At 41.0% G+C, this 23,254-nt stretch overlaps 1 protein-coding gene and 1 long non-coding RNA gene across 12 annotated transcripts in view; one reads left to right on the forward strand and one right to left on the reverse strand.

Annotated features, from left to right (window-relative positions):
• pacc1 (proton activated chloride channel 1) overlaps positions 1 to 5,972 on the forward strand; it is a 40,677-nt gene extending 34,705 nt beyond the window's left edge. Inside the window, 5 exon segments of the mRNA XM_052496040.1 lie at positions 5,018 to 5,069; positions 5,071 to 5,122; positions 5,125 to 5,159; positions 5,405 to 5,515; positions 5,695 to 5,972. Coding sequence (XP_052352000.1) covers positions 5,018 to 5,069; positions 5,071 to 5,122; positions 5,125 to 5,159; positions 5,405 to 5,515; positions 5,695 to 5,901 — 457 coding nt within the window. The 3' untranslated portion in view covers positions 5,902 to 5,972.
• A 975-nt stretch (positions 5,973 to 6,947) lies between these two features.
• On the reverse strand, positions 6,948 to 14,627 carry LOC127915701 (uncharacterized). Of its 11 annotated transcripts, XR_008091678.1 has the most exons (9): positions 14,372 to 14,627; positions 13,933 to 14,039; positions 13,719 to 13,864; positions 13,121 to 13,284; positions 12,091 to 12,228; positions 11,160 to 11,954; positions 10,685 to 10,973; positions 8,685 to 8,762; positions 8,361 to 8,582 (listed from the first exon to the last, which is right to left on the reverse strand). It is a non-coding gene; the product is annotated as an uncharacterized LOC127915701 (long non-coding RNA). The 11 variants fall into 11 exon arrangements; XR_008091685.1 differs by lacking the exons at positions 13,121 to 13,284; positions 13,933 to 14,039; positions 14,372 to 14,627 and having other exon boundaries at positions 10,802 to 10,973; positions 12,091 to 12,312; positions 13,813 to 13,914; XR_008091680.1 differs by lacking the exons at positions 8,361 to 8,582; positions 8,685 to 8,762; positions 13,121 to 13,284; positions 13,933 to 14,039; positions 14,372 to 14,627 and adding an exon at positions 6,948 to 7,030 and having other exon boundaries at positions 10,586 to 10,973; positions 12,091 to 12,312; positions 13,813 to 13,914.
• Positions 14,628 to 23,254: the final 8,627 nt, after the last annotated feature.

A 23,254-nucleotide genomic window follows, 5' to 3' on the forward strand; every position in this document is an offset into this window, starting at 1 on the left:
CCCAGTTTAATACAAACGACCTGTCAGCCCAGTTTACGACCTGTCATTAGTTCAGCCACAACGATCTGTCGGCCCAGTTTAATACAACGACCTGTCAGCCCAGTTTAATACAACGACCTGTCGGCCCAGTTTAATACAACGACCTGTCAGCCCAGTTTAATACAAACGACCTGTCAGCCCAGTTTAATACAACGACCTGTCAGCCCAGTTTAATACAACGACCTGTCGGCCCAGTTTAATACAACGACCTGTCGGCCCAGTTTAAGTTTAATACAACGACCTGTCAGCCCAGTTTAATACAAACGACCTGTCAGCCCAGTTTAATACAACGACCTGTCAGCCCAGTTTAATACAACGACCTGTCAGCCCAGTTTAATACAACGACCTGTCAGCCCAGTTTAATACAATTTACCTGTCAGCCCAGTTTAATACAACGACCTGTCGGCCCAGTTTAATACAACGACCTGTCTGCCCAGTTTAATACAACGACCTGCCGGCCCAGTTTAATACAACGACCTGTCAGCCCAGTTTTTAATACAACGACCTGTCAGCCCAGTTTAATACAACGACCTGTCAGCCCAGTTTAATACAACGACCTGTCAGCCCAGTTTTAATACAACGACCTGTCAGCCCAGTTTAATACAACGACCTGTCAGCCCAGTTTAATACAACGACCTGTCGGCCCAGTTTAATACAACGACCTGTCAGCCCAGTTTTTAATACAACGACCTGTCAGCCCAGTTTAATACAACGACCTGTCAGCCCAGTTTAATACAACGACCTGTCAGCCCAGTTTAATACAACGACCTGTCGGCCCAGTTTAATACAACGACCTGTCAGCCCAGTTTAATACAACGACCTGTCAGCCCAGTTTAATACAAACGACCTGTCAGCCCAGTTTAATACAACGACCTGTCAGCCCAGTTTAATACAACGACCTGTCAGCCCAGTTTAATACAACGACCTGTCGGCCCAGTTTAATACAACGACCTGTCAGCCCAGTTTAATAAACGACCTGTCAGCCCAGTTTAATACAACGACCTGTCAGCCCAGTTTAATACAAACGACCTGTCGGCCCAGTTTAATACAACGACCTGTCAGCCCAGTTTAATACAACGACCTGTCAGCCCAGTTTAATACAACGACCTGTCGGCCCAGTTTAATACAGACCTGCACTGGCCTGTCGGCCCAGTTTAATACAACGACCTGTCAGCCCAGTTTAATACAACGACCTGTCAGCCCAGTTTAATACAGCGACCTGTCAGCCCAGTTTAATACAACGACCTGTCAGCCCAGTTTAATACAACGACCTGTCAGCCCAGTTTAATACAACGACCTGTCAGCCCAGTTTAATACAACGACCTGTCAGCCCAGTTTAATACAACGATGTCAGCCCAGTTTAATACAACGACCTGTCGGCCCAGTTTAATACAACGACCTGTCGGCCCAGTTTAATACAACGACCTGTCGGCCCAGTTTAATACAACGACCTGTCAGCCCAGTTTAATACAACGACCTGTCGGCCCAGTTTAATACAACGACCTGTCAGCCCAGTTTAATACAACGACCTGTCAGCCCAGTTTAATACAACGACCTGTCAGCCCAGTTTAATACAACGACCTGTCAGCCCAGTTTAATACAACGACCTGTCAGCCAGTTTAATACAACGACCTGTCAGCCCAGTTTAATACAACGACCTGTCGGCCCAGTTTAATACAACGACCTGTCAGCCCAGTTTAATACAACGACCTGTCGGCCCAGTTTAATACAACGACCTGTCGGCCCAGTTTAATACAACGACCTGTCAGCCCAGTTTAATACAACGACCTGTCAGCCCAGTTTAATACAGCCCAGTTTAATACAACGACCTGTCAGCCCAGTTTAATACAACGACCTGTCAGCCCAGTTTAATACAACGACCTGTCAGCCCAGTTTAATACAACGACCTGTCAGCCCAGTTTTAATACAACGACCTGTCAGCCCAGTTTAATACAACGACCTGTCAGCCCAGTTTAATACAACGACCTGTCGGCCCAGTTTAATACAACGACCTGTCAGCCCAGTTTAATACAGCGCAGTTTAATACAACGACCTGTCAGCCCAGTTTAATACAACGACCTGTCAGCCCAGTTTAATACAACGACCTGTCAGCCCAGTTTAATACAACGACCTGTCAGCCCAGTTTAATACAACGACCTGTCAGCCCAGTTTAATACAACGACCTGTCAGCCCAGTTTAATACAACGACCTGTCAGCCCAGTTTAATACAACGACCTGTCGGCCCAGTTTAATACAACGACCTGTCGGCCCAGTTTAATACAACGACCTGTCAGCCCAGTTTAATACAACGACCTGTCAGCCCAGTTTAATACAACGACCTGTCAGCCCAGTTTAATACAACGACCTGTCGGCCCAGTTTAACACAACGACCTGTCAGCCCAGTTTAATTAATACAACGACCTGTCAGCCCAGTTTAATACAACGACCTGTCAGCCCAGTTTAATACAACGACCTGTCGGCCCAGTTTAATACAACGACCTGTCAGCCCAGTTTAATTAATACAACGACCTGTCAGCCCAGTTTAATACAACGACCTGTCGGCCCAGTTTAATACAACGACCTGTCAGCCCAGTTTAATACAACGACCTGTCAGCCCAGTTTAATACAACGACCTGTCAGCCCAGTTTAATACAACGACCTGTCAGCCCAGTTTAATACAACGACCTGTCGGCCCAGTTTAATACAACGACCTGTCAGCCCAGTTTAATACAACGACCTGTCGGCCCAGTTTAATACAACGACCTGTCAGCCCAGTTTAATACAACGACCTGTCGGCCCAGTTTAATACAACGACCTGTCAGCCCAGTTTAATACAACGACCTGTCAGCCCAGTTTAATACAACGACCTGTCAGCCCAGTTTAATACAACGACCTGTCGGCCCAGTTTAATACAACGACCTGTCAGCCCAGTTTAATACAACGACCTGTCAGCCCAGTTTAATACAACGACCTGTCAGCCCAGTTTAATACAACGACCTGTCAGCCCAGTTTAATACAACGACCTGTCAGCCCAGTTTAATACAACGACCTGTCGGCCCAGTTTAATACAACGACCTGTCAGCCCAGTTTAATACAACGACCTGTCGGCCCAGTTTAATACAACGACCTGTCGGCCCAGTTTAATACAACGACCTGTCAGCCCAGTTTAATACAACGACCTGTCGGCCCAGTTTAATACAACGACCTGTCAGCCCAGTTTAATACAACGACCTGTCAGCCCAGTTTAATACAACGACCTGTCAGCCCAGTTTAATACAACGACCTGTCGGCCCAGTTTAATACAACGACCTGTCAGCCCAGTTTAATACAGCGACCTGTCGGCCCAGTCTAATACAACGACCTGTCGGCCCAGTCTAATACAACGACCTGTCAGCCCAGTTTAATACAACGACCTGTCAGCCCAGTTTAATTAATACAACGACCTGTCAGCCCAGTTTATAATAATAATAATAATATATGCCATTTAGCGGACGCTTTTATCCAAAGCGACTTACAGTCATGTGTGCATACATTCTATGTATGGGTGGTCCCGGGAATCGAACCCACTACCCTGGCGTTACAAGCGCCATGCTCTACCAACTGAGCCACAGGACAACTGTCAGCCCAGTTTAATACAACGACCTGTCGGCCCAGTTTAATACAACGACCTGTCGGCCCAGTTTAATACAACGACCTGTCAGCCCAGTTTAATACAATGACCTGTCAGCCCAGTTTAATACAACGACCTGTCAGCCCAGTTTAATACAACGACCTGTCAGCCCAGTTTAATACAACGACCTGTCAGCCCAGTTTAATACAACGACCTGCCGGCCCAGTTTAATACAACGACCTGTCAGCCCAGTTTAATACAACGACCTGTCGGCCCAGTTTAATACAACGACCTGTCAGCCCAGTTTAATACAACAACCTGTCAGCCCAGTTTAATTAATACAACGACCTGCCGCCCAGTTTAATACAACGACCTGTCCAGAAGGTAATGCACTGGCCCAGTTTGTTCGTTTAGAGCACAGGTTTCAAACTTAATTCCTGGAGGGCCGAGTGTCTGCAGGTTTTTTCACTCCCCCTTATACTTGATAGATCAATTGAGGTAATTGATTAGTTAGGAACTCCTCTCACCTCTCCTTATCTAGGTCTTGATTGGACATGAATTGAAAGGAGATTTTTTTTAAACACCAGCACAAACTCAGGCCTCCAGGAATAGAGTTTAAAATCCCTGCTTTACAGTGTAATAGAGTTTAACATTTCTGGTTTAGAGTGTAATATTGTTTAAATCCATGGTTTAGAGTGTAATATTGTTTAAAATCCATGGTTTAGAGTAATAGAGTTTAAAATCCCTGATTTAGAGTAATAGAGTTTTAAATCGCTGGTTTAGAGTAATAGAGTTTACATTTATGGTTTAGAGTGTAATATTGTTTAAATCCATGGTTTAGAGTGTAATATTGTTTAAAATCCATGGTTTAGAGTAATAGAGTTTAAAATCCCTGATTTAGAGTAATAGAGTTTAAAATCCCTGATTTAGAGTAATAGAGTTTAAAATCCCTGATTTAGAGTAATAGAGTTTATAATCTCTGGTTTAGAGTGTAATAGAGTTTAAAATCCCTGGTTTAGAGTGTAATAGAGTCTTTAAAATCCCCGGTTTAGAGTAATAGAGTTTTTAAATCCCTGGTTTAGAGTAATAGAGTTTTTAAATCCCTGGTTTAGAGTAATAGAGTTTTTAAATCCCTGGTTTAGAGTGTAATAGAGTTTAAAATCCCTGGTTTAGAGTAATAGAGTTTTACATCTCTGGTTTCGAGTGTAATAGAGTTTAAAATCCCTGGTTTCGAGTGTAATAGAGTTTAAAATCCCTGGTTTAGAGTGTAATAGAGTTTTAAATCTCCGAGTGTAATAGCGTGAAACCTACGTGTAATGAGATGCGTGTTACAACAACAACCGTTTTGCCCTTTGACCTTCTGTTTAGCGTGGATAAATCAGGGTTCATGCAGGACTGTGAGAGGAACTACTCCCATGGTGACGTTCTCTGGAGGCTTCAGGACCTGGGTCAAGATGTCACTGGTCAAGACCTCTGGGAAGAAAACGAGTCCATGGAGTTCCGGCAAGAGGTCAGTATATCGTTTGTAAACATTCAGGTTTCCTTAAATGTTGTCTATTTTTTAATTTAAAAAAAATAAGATTAGCAAAAGTATTAAGTTTAGCATCTACTGTGGCAGAAAACATACAACATGTCGCACAAAGATGACATGTTCTTTGTTGTAGCTGACATTATTTTTTTAACGACAGCTACAAAATGTTTTTGTTTTTTCTCTCATCATGACAAAGTTATAGAAACGTTGTCTGTTCTTCCCAGTCTAGTGTGGTCAAATATAATGACAAGAGGCCTGTATCAGAGCAAAAAGCCATCCAGCTTTTCTTTGTTGTGTTTGAATGGAGGGATCCCTTCGTACAAGAAGTCAGAGATGTAAGTGAACACATTCATATTGTATAGAAAAGTGTCTGGTTTTATTCCATTCTATCCTATTCTAGTTTATCTTATTCTAGACTACTCGTGTAGTTATTTCTCCTATCTCCGTTCTGAGAGGAGGTGGGAGGAGCCTATAACGAACCAATGAAATATTCGCCCCATTGTTTCCTCCTCAGATTGTGACAGCCAATCCGTGGAATACCGTAGCCATCCTGTGTGGCGTGTTCATGGCTCTGTTCAAGGCGGCTAACTTTGCCAGTTTTAGTGTGAAATGGGTCATCAGGATTCGTAAGAGGCATCTGAGGAACAGAAACAGGGAACCGACCACATCGTCTCAGAGATACGTAGTAACTAATACTGACATTAATAGAATAGAGGAGTAACTTTCATTTTTCCCGTGAACAAACTTCTTGGGCAGCGTTTTTTATTTTTTTAAATGTTGTTTTGGGATCATCCACATGTTTAAGTATTGATGAGATTTTTAACGTATCTGATTTTAGACAACTCAACTAAAGGTCAGATTCCCATTTTATTCCTTTATTACTACATATGTCATTTGTAGCGTTCCAAAATGTGACTGGGAAAATAGGATTGTAAAATGTATTTAGGAATGTTAGAAACTGGTTTATAATGAACTACTGACGACTACTGTCAGAACCCAGAACTACTGAACTACTGACATTAACTACTGACATGAACTACTGAACTACTGACAGTTAACTACTGACATGAACTACTGAACTCGACATCAACTACTGACATCAACTACTGACATCAACCTGAACTACTGCCCAGTACTGACATGAACAACTGAACTACTGACATCAGCCCAGTTTGAATGAACTGCTGACCTGTCAACTACCAGAACTACTTAATACTACTGAACTACTGTCGAACTACCAGAACTGCTTAACTACTGACATCAACTACTGTCAGAACTACTGAGTTTGACTACTGACATCAACCTGACATCAGCTACCAGTTGACATCAACTACTGACATGAACTCTGAGCCCACTACTGAATCAACTACTGTCAGCCCAGTGAACTACTGAACTACCTGACATCAACTACCAGAACTACTTAACTACTGACATCAACTACTGACAGCCCAGAACTACTGACATCAACTACTGACATCAACTACTGTCAACTACTGACATCAACTACTGACATGAACTACTGTCAGCCCAGTTTAACTACTGACATGAACTACTGACATCAACTACCATTTACTGACAGACTACTGACATGAACTACTGAACTACTGACATCAACTACTGACATCAACTACTGACATGACCTGACATCAACTACTGTTCAATACTGACATCAACTACTGAACTACTGACATCCTACTGAACTACTGACATCAACTACTGAACTACTGACAGAACTACCTGAACTACTGACATAATACTGACATCAACCTGACATCAACTACTGACATGAACTACTGACATCAACTACTGACATCAACTACTGACATCAACTACTGACATCAACTACTGAACTACTGACAGAACTACTGACATGAACTACTGACATGAACTACTGACATGAACTACTGACATCAACTACTGACATACTACTGAACTACTGACATCAACTACTGACATCAACTACTGACATCAACTACTGACATCAACTACTGAACTACTGACATCAACTACTGAACCTGACATGAACTACTGACATGAACTACTTCAACTACTGACATCAACTACTGACATCAACTACTGACATCAACTACTGAACTACTGACATCAACTACTGACAGTCAACTACTGAACTACTGACATCAACTACTGACATCAACTACTGACATCAACTACTGACATCAACTACTGACATGAACTACTGACATCAACTACTGACATCAACTACTGTTTCAACTACTGACATCAACTACTGACATCAACTACTGACAGTACTGACATCAACTACTGACATCAACTACTGACATCAACTACTGACATCAACTACTGACATCAACTACTGACATGAACTACTGACATCAACTACTGACATCAACTACTGACATCAACTACTGACATGAACTACTGACATCAACTACTGACATCAACTACTGACATCAACTACTGACATCAACTACTGACATCAACTTGACATGAACTACTGACATCAACTACTGACATCAACTACTGACATGAACTACTGACATCAACTACTGACATCAACTACTTATACTACTGAACTACTGACATGAACTACTGAGGTAACTACTGACATGAACTACTGAACTACTGACATCAACTACTGACATCAACTACTGACATCAACTACTGAACAACTGACATCAACTATGAACTACTGACATGAACTACTGACATCAACTACTGACATCAACTACTGAAGAACTACTGAACAACTGACATCAACTACTGAACTACTGACATGAACTACTGACATTTACTACTGAACTACTGACATGAACTACTGACTGAACTACTGACATGAACTACTGACATGAACTACTGACATCAACTACTGACATCAACTACTGACATCAACTACTGACATCAACTACTGACATCAACTACTGAACTACTGATATCAACTACTGACATCAACTACTGACATCAACTACTGACATCAACTACTGACATCAACTACTGAACTACTGACATGAACTACTGACATGAACTACTGAACTACTGAATCAACTACTGAACTACTGACATCAACTACTGACATCAACTACTGAACTACTGACATCAACTACTGAACTACTGACATGAACTACTGACATCAACTACTGAATGAACTACTGACTTTAGAACTACTGACATCAACTACTGACATGAACTACTGAGACTACTGACATCAACTACTGAACTACTGACATCAACTACTGAACTACTGACATGAACTACTGACATGAACTACTGACATCAACTACTGACATCAACTACTGACATCAACTACTGACATCAACTACTGACATCAACTACTGAACTACTGACATCAACTACTGACATCAACTACTGACATCAACTACTGACATCAACTACTGACATCAACTACTGACATCAACTACTGAACTACTGACATCAACTACTGAACTACTGACATCAACTACTGAACTACTGGGAAGAACTACTGACATGAACTACTGACATCAACTACTGACATCAACTACTGACATCAACTACTGACATGAACTACTGACATGAACTACTGACATCAACTACTGACATCAACTACTGACATCAACTACTGAACTACTAAACTACTGACATGAACTACTGACATCAACTACTGAACTGTGACATCAACTACTGACATCAACTACTGACATCAACTACTGACATCAACTACTGAACTACTGACATCAACTACTGAACTACTGACATCAACTACTGACATGAACTACTGAACGACACTACTGACATCAACTACTGACATCAACTACTGACATCAACTACTGACATCAACTACTGAACTACTGACATCAACTACTGACATCAACTACTGACATCAACTACTGACATGAACTACTGACATCAACTACTGACATCAAGACTGACATCTACTGACATCAACTACTGACATCAACTACTGGAACTACTGACATCAACTACTGACATCCTACTGACATGAACTACTGACATGAACTACTGACATCAACTACTGTTTGAACTACTGAACTACTGACAGGGACTACTGACATGAACTACTGTCATGAACTACTGAACTACTGACATCAACTACTGACATCAACTACTGACATCAACTACTGAACAACTGACATCAAGTTTACTGACATGAACTACTGACATCAACTACTGACATCAACTACTGACAGCAACTACTGAACAACTGACATCAACTATGAACTACTGACATGAACTACTGACATCAACTACTGAACTACTTGAACTACTGACATGAACTACTGACATGAACTACTGTCAACTACTGACATCAACTACTGACATCAACTACTGACATCAACTACTGAACTACTGACATCAACTACTGACATCCCTGACATCAACTACTGAACTACTGACATGAACTACTGACATGAACTACTGAACTACTGACATCAACTACTGAACTACTGACATCAACTACTGACATCAACTACTGAACTACTGACATCAACTACTGAACTACTGACATCAACTACTGACATCAACTACTGACATGAACTACTGAGATGAACTACTGACATCAACTACTGACATGAACTACTGAACTACTGACATCAACTACTGACATCAACTACCGACATCAACTACTGACATCAACTACTGACATCAACTACTGACATTACTACTGACATCAGCTACTGACATAACTACTGCACTACTGACATCAACTACTGACATGAACTACTGACATGAACTACTGACATCAACTACTGACATCAACTACTGAACTACTGACATCAACTACTGACATCAACTACTGAACTACTGACATCAACTACTGACATCAACTACTGAACTACTGACATCAACTACTGACATCAACTACTGACATCAACTACTGACATCAACTACTGAACTACTGACATCAACTATTGACATCAACTACTGAACTACTGACATCAACTACTGACATCAACTACTGACATCACTCTGACATTCTACTGACATCAACTACTGAACTACTGACATCAACTACTGACATCAACTACTGACATCAACTACTGAATCAATACTGACATCAACTACTGACATCAACTACTGAACTACTGACATCAACTACTGACATCAACTACTGAACTACTGACATCGACTACTGACATCAACTACTGACATCAACTACTGACATCAACTACTGACATCAACTACTGACATCAACTACTGACATCAACTACTGACATCAACTACTGACATCAACTACTGAACTACTGACATCAACTACTGACATCAACTACTGACATCAACTACTGACATGACATCAACTACTGACAACTACTTTAACTACTGACATGAACTACTGACATGAACTACTGAACTACTGACATCAACTACTGACATCAACTACTGAACTACTGACATCAACTACTGACATCAACTACTGAACTACTGACATCAACTACTGACATCAACTACTGACATCAACTACTGACATCAACTACTGAACTACTGACATCAACTACTGACATCAACTACTGACATCAACTACTGACATCAACTACTGACATCAACTACTGACATCAACTACTGACATGAACTACTGACATCAACTACTGACATCAACTACTGACATCAACTACTGACATGAACTACTGACATCAACTACTGACATCAACTACTGACATCAACTACTGAACTACTGACATGAACTACTGACATGAACTACTGACATGAACTACTGACATGAACTACTGACATCAACTACTGACATCAACTACTGAACTACTGACATGAACTACTGACATCAACTACTGACATCAACTACTGACATCAACTACTGAACTACTGACTATGAACTACTGACATGAACTACTGACATGAACTACTGACATGAACTACTGACATCAACTACTGACATCAACTACTGACATGAACTACTGAACAACTGACATCAACTACTGACATCAACTACTGACATCAACTACTGACATGAACTACTGACATCAACTACTGACATCAACTACTGACATCAACTACTAACATCAACTACTGACATCAACTACTGACATGAACTACTGACATCAACTACTGAACTACTGACATGAACTACTGACATGAACTACTGACATGAACTACTGACATGAACTACTGACATGAACTACTGACATGAACTACTGACATCAACTACTGACATGAACTACTGACATCAACTACTGACATCAACTACTGACATCAACTACTGACATCAACTACTGACATCAACTACTGACATGAACTACTGACATCAACTACTGACATCAACTACTGACATCAACTACTGACATGAACTACTGACATCAACTACTGACATCAACTACTGACATGAACTACTGAACTACTGACATGAACTACTGACATGAACTACTGACATGAACTACTGAACTACTGACATCAACTACTGACATCAACTACTGACATCAACTACTGAACAACTGACATAAACTACTGAACTACTGACATGAACTACTGACATCAACTACTGACATCAACTACTGACATGAACTACTGAACAACTGACATCAACTACTGAACTACTGACATGAACTACTGACATGAACTACTGAACTACTGACATGAACTACTGACATCAACTACTGACATCAACTACTGACATCAACTACTGACATCAACTACTGACATCAACTACTGACATGAACTACTGACATCAACTACTGAACTACTGACATGAACTACTGACATGAACTACTGACATGAACTACTGACATCAACTACTGACATCAACTACTGAACTACTGACATGAACTACTGACATCAACTACTGAACTACTGACATCAACTACTGAACTACTGACATCAACTACTGACATCAACTACTGAACTACTGACATCAACTACTGAACTACTGACATCAACTACTGACATCAACTACTGACATGAACTACTGACATGAACTACTGACATCAACTACTGACATCAACTACTGAACTACTGACATCAACTACTGACATCAACTACTGACATCAACTACTGACATCAACTACTGACATGAACTACTGACATCAACTACTGACATCAACTACTGACATCAACTACTGAACTACTGACATCAACTACTGACATGAACTACTGACATCAACTACTGAACTACTGACATCAACTACTGAACTACTGACATCAACTACTGACATCAACTACTGAACTACTGACATGAACTACTGACATCAACTACTGAACTACTGACATCAACTACTGACATCAACTACTGACATCAACTACTGCCATCAACTACTGACATCAACTACTGAACTACTGACATCAACTATTGACATCAACTACTGACATCAACTACTGACATCAACTACTGACATCAACTACTGAACTACTGACATCAACTACTGACATCAACTACTGACATCAACTACTGACATCAACTACTGACATCAACTACTGACATCAACTACTGAACTACTGACATCAACTACTGACATCAACTACTGAACTACTGACATCGACTACTGACATCAACTACTGACATCAACTACTGACATCAACTACTGAACTACTGACATCAACTACTGACATCAACTACTGACATCAACTACTGACATCAACTACTGACATGAACTACTGACATGAACTACTGACATGAACTACTGACATGAACTACTGACATCAACTACTGACATCAACTACTGACATCAACTACTGATCACTACTGAACTACTGACATCAACTACTGACATCAACTACTGACATCAACTACTGACATCAACTACTGACATCAACTACTGACATCAACTACTGAACTACTGACATCAACTACTGACATCAACTACTGAACTACTGACATCAACTACTGACATCAACTACTGAACTACTGACATCAACTACTGACATCAACTACTGACATCAACTACTGACATCAACTACTGACATCAACTACTGAACTACTGACATCAACTATTGACATCAACTACTGAACTACTGACATCAACTACTGACATCAACTACTGACATCAACTACTGACATCAACTACTGACATCAACTACTGAACTACTGACATCAACTACTGACATCAACTACTGACATCAACTACTGACATCAACTACTGACATCAACTACTGACATCAACTACTGACATCAACTACTGAACTACTGACATCAACTACTGACATCAACTACTGAACTACTGACATCAACCACTGACATCAACTACTGACATCAACTACTGACATCACTACTGAACTACTGACATCAACTACTGACATCAACTACTGACATCAACTACTGACATCAACTACTGACATCAACTGACTGAACTACTGACATCAACTACTGACATGAACTACTGACATGAACTACTGACATCAACTACTGACATCAACTACTGACATCAACTACTGAACTACTGACATCAACTACTGACATCAACTACTGACATCAACTACTGACATCAACTACTGACATCAACTACTGAACTACTGACATCAACTACTGACATCAACTACTGACATCAACTACTGACATCAACTACTGAACTACTGACATCAACTACTGACATCACACTACTGACATCAACTACTGACATGAACTACTGACATCAACTACTGACATCAACTACTGACATCAACTACTGACATCAACTACTGAACTACTGACATCAACTACTGAACTACTGACATCAACTACTGACATCAACTACTGACATCAACTACTGACATCAACTACTGAACTACTGACATGAACTACTGACATCAACTACTGAAATCAACTACTGAACTACTGACATCAACTACTGACATCAACTACTGAACTACTGACATCAACTACTGAACTACTGACATCAACTACTGACATGAACTACTGACATGAACTACTGACATCAACTACTGACATGAACTACTGAACTACTGACATCAACTACTGACATCAACTACCGACATCAACTACTGACATCAACTACTGACATCAACTACTGACATCAACTACTGACATCAACTACTGACATCAACTACTGAACTACTGACATCAACTACTGACATGAACTACTGACATCAACTACTGACATCAACTACTGACATCAACTACTGAACTACTGACATCAACTACTGACATCAACATGAACTACTGACATCAACTACTGACATCAACTACTGAACTACTGACATCAACTACTGACATCAACTACTGACATCAACTACTGACACTACTGACTGAACTACTGACATCAACTATTGACATCAACTACTGAACTACTGACATCAACTACTGACATCAACTACTGACATCAACTACTGACATCAACTACTGACATCAACTACTGACATCAACTACTGACATCAACTACTGACATCAACTACTGAACTACTGACATCAACTACTGACATCAACTACTGAACTACTGACATCAACTACTGACATCAACTACTGACATCAACTACTGACATCAACTACTGAACTACTGACATCAACTACTGACATCAACTACTGACATCAACTACGGACATCAACTTGACATCAACTACTGACATGAACTACTGACATCAACTACTGACATGAACTACTGACATGAACTACTGACATCAACTACTGACATCAACTACTGACATCAACTACTGAATCAACTACTGAACTACTGACATCACTACTGACATCAACTACTGACATCAACTACTGAACTACTGACATCAACTACTGACATCAACTACTGACATCAGCTACTGACATTACTGACATCAACTACTGACATCAACTACTGAACTACTGACATCAACTACTGACATCAACTACTTCAACTACTGACATCAACTACTGACATCAACTACTGAACTACTGACATCAACTACTGACATCAACTACTGACATCAACTACTGACATCAACTACTGAACTACTGACATCACTACTGACATCAACTACTGACATCAACTACTGACTGAACTACTGACATCAACTACTGACATCAACGACTGACTCAACTACTGACATCAACTACTGAACTACTGACATCAACTACTGACATCAACTACTGACTCAACTACTGACCTACTGACATCAACTACTGACATCAACTACTGACATCACTACGACATGAACTACTGACATGAACTACTGACATACGACATCAACTACTGACATCAACTACTGAACTACTGACATCAACTACTGACATCAACTACTGAACTACTGACATCAACTACTGACATCAACTACTGACATCAACTACTGACATCAACTACTGACATCAACTACTGAACTACTGACATCAATACGACATCAACTACTGACATCAACTACTGACATCAACTACTGACATCAACTACTGAACTACTGACATCAACTACTGAACTACTGACTCAACGACTGAACTACTGACTGAACTACTGACATGAACTACTGACATGAACTACGACATCAACTACGGACATCAACTACTGACATGAACTGACATCAACTACTGAACTACTGACATCAACTACGAACTACTGACATCATACTACTGAACTACTGACATCAACTACTGACATCAACTACTGACATCAACTACTGAACTACTGACATGAACTACTGACTCAACTACTGAACTACTGACATCAACTACTGACATCAACTACTGACATCAACTACTGCCATCAACTACTGACATCAACTACTGAACTACTGACATGAACTACTGACATCCGACTGACATCAACTACTGACATCAACTACTGACATCAACTACTGACATCAACTACTGAACTACTGACATCACTACTGACATCAACTACTGACATCAACTACTGACATCAACCACTGACATCAACTACTGAACTACTGACATCAAGCTGAACTACTGACTCAACTACTGAACTACTGACATCAACTACTGGACATGAACTACTGACATGAACTACTGACATCAACTAGACATCAACTACTGACATGAACTACTGACATCAACTACTGAACTACTGACATGTACTGAGCGACTGACTTACTGTGACTGACTCAACTACTGACATTTACTGACATCAACTGAACTACTGTGAACTACTGACATCACTACTGAACTACTGACACAACTCATGACTGAACTACTGACATCAACTACTGACATCAACTACTGACATCAACTACTGAACTACTGACATCAACTACTGACATCAACTACTGACATCAACTACGACATCAACTACTGACATCAACTACTGAACTACTGACATCAACTACTGGACATCAGCTACTGACATCATGAACTACTGACATCAACAGACATCAACTACTGACATCAACTACTGACTCAACTACTGAACTACTGGGGAGGGGACATCAACTACTGAACTACTGAACTACTGACATCTTGGAACTACTGACATCAACTACTGATTTACTGACATCAACTACTGACATCAACTACTGACATCAACTACTGAACTACTGACATCAACTACTGACATGAACTACTGAGTCAACTTCAACTACTGACATCACTACTGACATCAACTACTGAACTACTGACATCAACTACTGAACTACTGACATCAACTTGACATCAACTACTGACATCAACTACTGACATCAACTACTGACATCAACTACTGACATCAACTACTGACATCAACTACTGACATCACTTGAACTACTGACATCAACTACTGAATATTGACATCAACTACTGACATAACACTAGATGACTCAACTTTGACATCAACTACTGAACAACTGACATCAACTACTTATGAACTACTGACATCAACTTGACATCAACTCCTTGACACAAATATTTATCAACTACTGACATCAACTACTGAACTACTGACATCAACTACTGACATCAACTACTGACATCTACTGAACTACTGACATCAACTACTGACATCAACTAGTGACATCAACTATGCCAGGTAAGCCATAGGGAACTCCCTCAGTTTTCCATAACATTCTTAAATCTACATTGAGATGTTTTTAAAACATGTTTTTATTAGATTTTTTTAGAATAACTTAAATTCTTAAGTATCTTATCACCTCTAAATGAGGGATATTTTATGTATATACTGTATATAAAAACAAATGTAAAGGGGAACAATTGATACTGACCAAATGTGGACCATGATGCAATTGCATTTGTTTGTTTTTCCGTTGTTTGTTTCCTTTTTTTATACAAAGAATCTGAAGAATTGATTCAATCTCACTGGATGACTTACGACTGAACAACTGACTCATACGACTGAACGAAAAATACGACTGAACAACTGACTGATGACTTCAATGACTCATACGATAAGACTGACTTACAACTGACTCATATAGGCTCATACGACTGAACAACTGACTCACGACTGAAGGGACTTTTGAAAAACGGACTCACGACGGACTCATACGACTGACGACGGACACATACGACTGAACGACGGACTCATACGTAATCAGACTCATACATACGACTGAAAAACTGACTGACTCATCGACTAAACGACTGACCTTATGACTAAACGACTGCTTTACGACAAAACTGACTCATACAACTGACGACTGACTCAGTCTGACTGACTCACTACGACTTCAAATAACGACTGAACGACTGACTCATCTCGCTGCTCATATGACTAAGCACCTCACGACTGACGACTGAACCACCAAACAGACTGGACTATAATGACGGCTGACCAAACGACTGACCACCCTCGACTGACTCAAACCACTACGACTGACTCATAGACTGACTTATCTTCCACTGAACCTGACTCATACGACTCCGGACTCTGCTCTGAAGTCTCCGACCGACTGACTCTTGGCTATCCTGACTCATACGACCTATCGACTCTCTCTGAACACTGACTCTGCGACCGACTGACTCATACGACTGACTCCGACTGAACGACAGACTCATGACGACTGAACCGGACTCATACGACTGAACGACTCTCCCCCGCCTACTACGACTGAAGCGGCTGACTCCGATGACCCAGCGACTGAACGACTGACTCCGACAACGACTGCTCACGACTGACTCAACGACTATACGACTGATTCAAGGACTCATACCCGACCTCTCCTGAACGACTGACCTACGACTGCGACTGACTCATACGACTGACTCTCCTGACTCATACGACTGGCGACTGACTCATGCGACTGAGCCGACTGGCTCAACGACTGACTCATGCGACTCGACAGACTCATGCGACTGAGCAGCGGCAGGACTCTAAATGTGAGGAGCGACTGACTCATCGACTGAACGACTGACTCATGCGGACGACTGACTCATGCCTCGACTCATACCTCGACTGACTCTACGACTCGACTGACTCTGCGACTGAACGACTGACTCATGCGACTGAAACTGACTTACGACTGAACGACTGCGACTGAGCATCTAACTGTTACTGAACCCAGAGTAATAGTCTACTACTGTTTTCTTTGCTTCTACACACTAGGCCCTACGAATACCACCTCATCCTGCCTGTGAGCTTTCTGCTTTATTTACACATCTTGGAAAAACTGGACTCAACAAGCACCTGGGATTACTTGAAATTGTGTAGAGCTTTTACTGTGAAATAAAACCATTTGCTGTGCAAATTGATTGTGTTTAGTCACTTTCGGCACCATGCGCCGCCCAAATCCACTATAAGAATCTGCAAAACATAACTTGCCACTGTACCTACATCAACGTTATGGCCTTCATTCATAAGCAGTCAGTTGTTGGTTAACGAATGATTTACATACAGTATACACTAGATGACTACTTTGGGGGAGGGGGCGTCACCTGCCCGCTTGGAACTCCCCCACCAATGATTTATATATACACTAGATGACCGATAGTTGAAGCCACCGCCATCTTGGAACTCCCCACCAATGATTTTATTATACACTAGATGACTGATCTGTTGAGTCACCGTGCCGCCATCTTGGAACTCCCCACCATAGTAACAAGTATTTAGGAATCTATAGAAATCCATTTATGAATGTCTACATTCTTCTTTGCCACATTTCTTCTATTACAGACACCTTCATTCATACTTTTAAATGATATTATGTGAGCTAAACATAACAAATAAAACATTTAAAAACCTTTCTAAAGTATATACTTAAATACATGTTTTTGTCCTTCCAAATATTTAATTGAAATACTGTAGAATTCTATTCATCCCTATGGAGGACTGCTCCTACTGCTCCTAGTATCTGATATGGCTCCGACCTGGTGGCTTCAATCCCATCAGTACCCTTGGTTGGGGAGTAATAGATTACATGTAATCTGTCACATGTAAGGGATTAGAAAAACAACAAAAAAGTAACGGTAATCCGTTACGTTACCAGCAAAAATATTGTAATCAGATTACAGATTATTTTGAAAAACTAGATGATTGACACTTCTCTGTTTTCTCAATGACATTCAAATAAGCATTGAAGAAAGGCGCAAGTTTAAGTTTGTTCCACCTGAGCGAGTTTGACCACCAATCAGAGACCACTATAATGACACACCAAATGATGACCACCAATCAGAAACCACTATGATGACACACCAAATGATGACCACCAGTCAGAGACCACTATGATGACACACCAAATGATGACCACCAATCAGAAACCACTATGATGACACACCAAATGATGACCACCAATCAGAAACCACTATGATGACACACCAAATGATGACCACCAGTCAGAAACCACTATGATGACACACCAAATGATGACCACCAATCAGAAACCACTATGATGAGACACCAAATGATGACCACCAATCAGAAACCACTATGATGACACACCAAATGATGACCACCAATCAGAAACCACTATGATGAGACACCAAATGATGACCACCAATCAGAGACCACTATGATGACACACCAAATGATGACCACCAATCAGAAACCACTATGATGACACACTTTGACCACCAATCAGAAACCACTATGATGAGACACCAAATGATGACCACCAATCAGAGACCACTATGATGACTGGCAAATGATGACCACCAATCAGAGACCACTATGATGACACACCAAATGATGACCACCAATCAGAAACCACTGAACACCAAATGATGACCACCAATCAGAGACCACTATGATGACACACCAAATGATGACCACCAATCAGGACCACTATGATGACACACCAAATGATGACCACCAATCATTGTGTCCTCCAATCAGACCACTATGATGACACACCAAATGATGACCACCAATCAGAGACCACTATGATGACACACCAAATGATGACCACCAATCAGAGACCACTATGATGACACACCAAATGATGACCACCAATCAGAGACCACTATGATGACACACCAAATGATGACCACCAATCAGAGACCACTATGATGACACACCAAATGATGACCACCAATCAGAGACCACTATGATGAGACACCAAATGATGACCACCAATCAGAGACCACTATGATGACACACCAAATGATGACCACCAGTCAGCGACCACTATGATGACCACCAAATGATGACCACCAATCAGAGACCACTATGATCAAATGATGACCACCAATCAGAAACCACTATGATGACACACCAAATGATGACCACCAATCAGAAACCACTATGATGAGACACCAAATGATGACCACCAATCAGAGACCACTATGATGACACACCAAATGATGACCACCAATCAGAACCACTATGATGACACACCAAATGATGACCACCAATCAGAGACCACTATGATGAGACACCAAATGATGACCACCAATCAGAGACCACTATGATGACACACCAAATGATGACCACCAATCAGAGACCACTATGATGACACACCAAATGATGACCACCAATCAGAGACCACTATGATGACACACCAAATGATGACCACCAATCAGAGACCACTATGATGAGACACCAAATGATGACCACCAATCAGAGACCACTATGATGACACACCAAATGATGACCACCAGTCAGAGACCACTATGATGACACACCAAATGATGACCACCAATCAGAAACCACTATGATGAGACACCAAATGATGACCACCAATCAGAAACCACTATGATGACACACCAAATGATGACCACCAATCAGAAACCACTATGATGAGACACCAAATGATGACCACCAATCAGAGACCACTATGATGACACACCAAATGATGACCACCAATCAGAAACCACTATGATGACACACCAAATGATGACCACCAATCAGAAACCACTATGATGAGACACCAAATGATGACCACCAATCAGAGACCACTATGATGACACACCAAATGATGACCACCAATCAGAGACCACTATGATGACACACCAAATGATGACCACCAATCAGAAACCACTTTGATGACACACCAAATGATGACCACCAATCAGAGACCACTATGATGACACACCAAATGATGACCACCAATCAGAGACCACTATGATGACACACCAAATGATGACCACCAATCAGAGACCACTATGATGACACACCAAATGATGACCACCAATCAGAGACCACTATGATGACACACCAAATGATGACCACCAATCAGAGACCACTATGATGACACACCAAATGATGACCACCAATCAGAGACCACTATGATGAGACACCAAATGATGACCACCAATCAGAGACCACTATGATGACACACCAAATGATGACCACCAATCAGAGACCACTATGATGACACACCAAATGATGACCACCAATCAGAGACCACTATGATGACACACCAAATGATGACCACCAATCAGAGACCACTATGATGACACACCAAATGATGACCACCAATCAGAGACCACTATGATGACACACCAAATGATGACCACCAATCAGAGACCACTATGATGACACACCAAATGATGACCACCAATCAGAGACCACTATGATGACACACCAAATGATGACCACCAGTCAGAAACCACTATGATGACACACCAAATGATGACCACCAATCAGAAACCACTATGATGAGACACCAAATGATGACCACCAATCAGAAACCACTATGATGACACACCAAATGATGACCACCAATCAGAAACCACTATGATGAGACACCAAATGATGACCACCAATCAGAAACCACTATGATGACACACCAAATGATGACCACCAATCAGAAACCACTATGATGACACACCAAATGATGACCACCAATCAGAAACCACTATGATGAGACACCAAATGATGACCACCAATCAGAGACCACTATGATGACACACCAAATGATGACCACCAATCAGAGACCACTATGATGACACACCAAATGATGACCACCAATCAGAAACCACTTTGATGACACACCAAATGATGACCACCAATCAGAGACCACTATGATGACACACCAAATGATGACCACCAATCAGAGACCACTATGATGACACACCAAATGATGACCACCAATCAGAGACCACTATGATGACACACCAAATGATGACCATAATCAGAGACCACTATGATGACACACCAAATGATGACCACCAATCAGAGACCACTATGATGACACACCAAATGATGACCACCAATCAAGACCACTATGATGAGACGCACTAACAAATGATGACCACCAATCAGAGACCACTATGATGACACGCAAATGATGACCACCAATCAGGAGACCACTATGATGACACACCAAATGATGACCACCAATCAGAGACCACTATGATGACACACCAAATGATGACCACCAATCAGAGACCACTATGATGACACACCAAATGATGACCACCAATCAGAGACCACTGATACATCACCAATGATGATGACACACCAAATGATGACCACCAATCAGAAACCACTATGATGAGACACCAAATGATGACCACCAATCAGAAACCACTATGATGACACACCAAATGATGACCACCAATCAGAGACCACTATGATGACACACCAAATGATGACCACCAATCAGAGACCACTATGATGACACACCAAATGATGACCACCAATCCAGAACCACTATGATGACACACCAAATGATGACCACCAATCAGAGACCACTATGATGACACGCAAATGATGACCACCAATCCAAAAACCACTATGATGAGACGCAAGCTGATGACCACCAATCAGAAACCACTATGATGACACGCAAATGATGACCACCAATCAGAGACCACTATGATGACACACCAAATGATGACCACCAATCAGAGACCACTATGATGACACACC

The sequence above is a fragment of the Oncorhynchus keta genome, chromosome 35, assembly GCF_023373465.1.
Source record: "Oncorhynchus keta strain PuntledgeMale-10-30-2019 chromosome 35, Oket_V2, whole genome shotgun sequence".
NCBI lineage: Eukaryota > Metazoa > Chordata > Actinopteri > Salmoniformes > Salmonidae > Oncorhynchus > Oncorhynchus keta.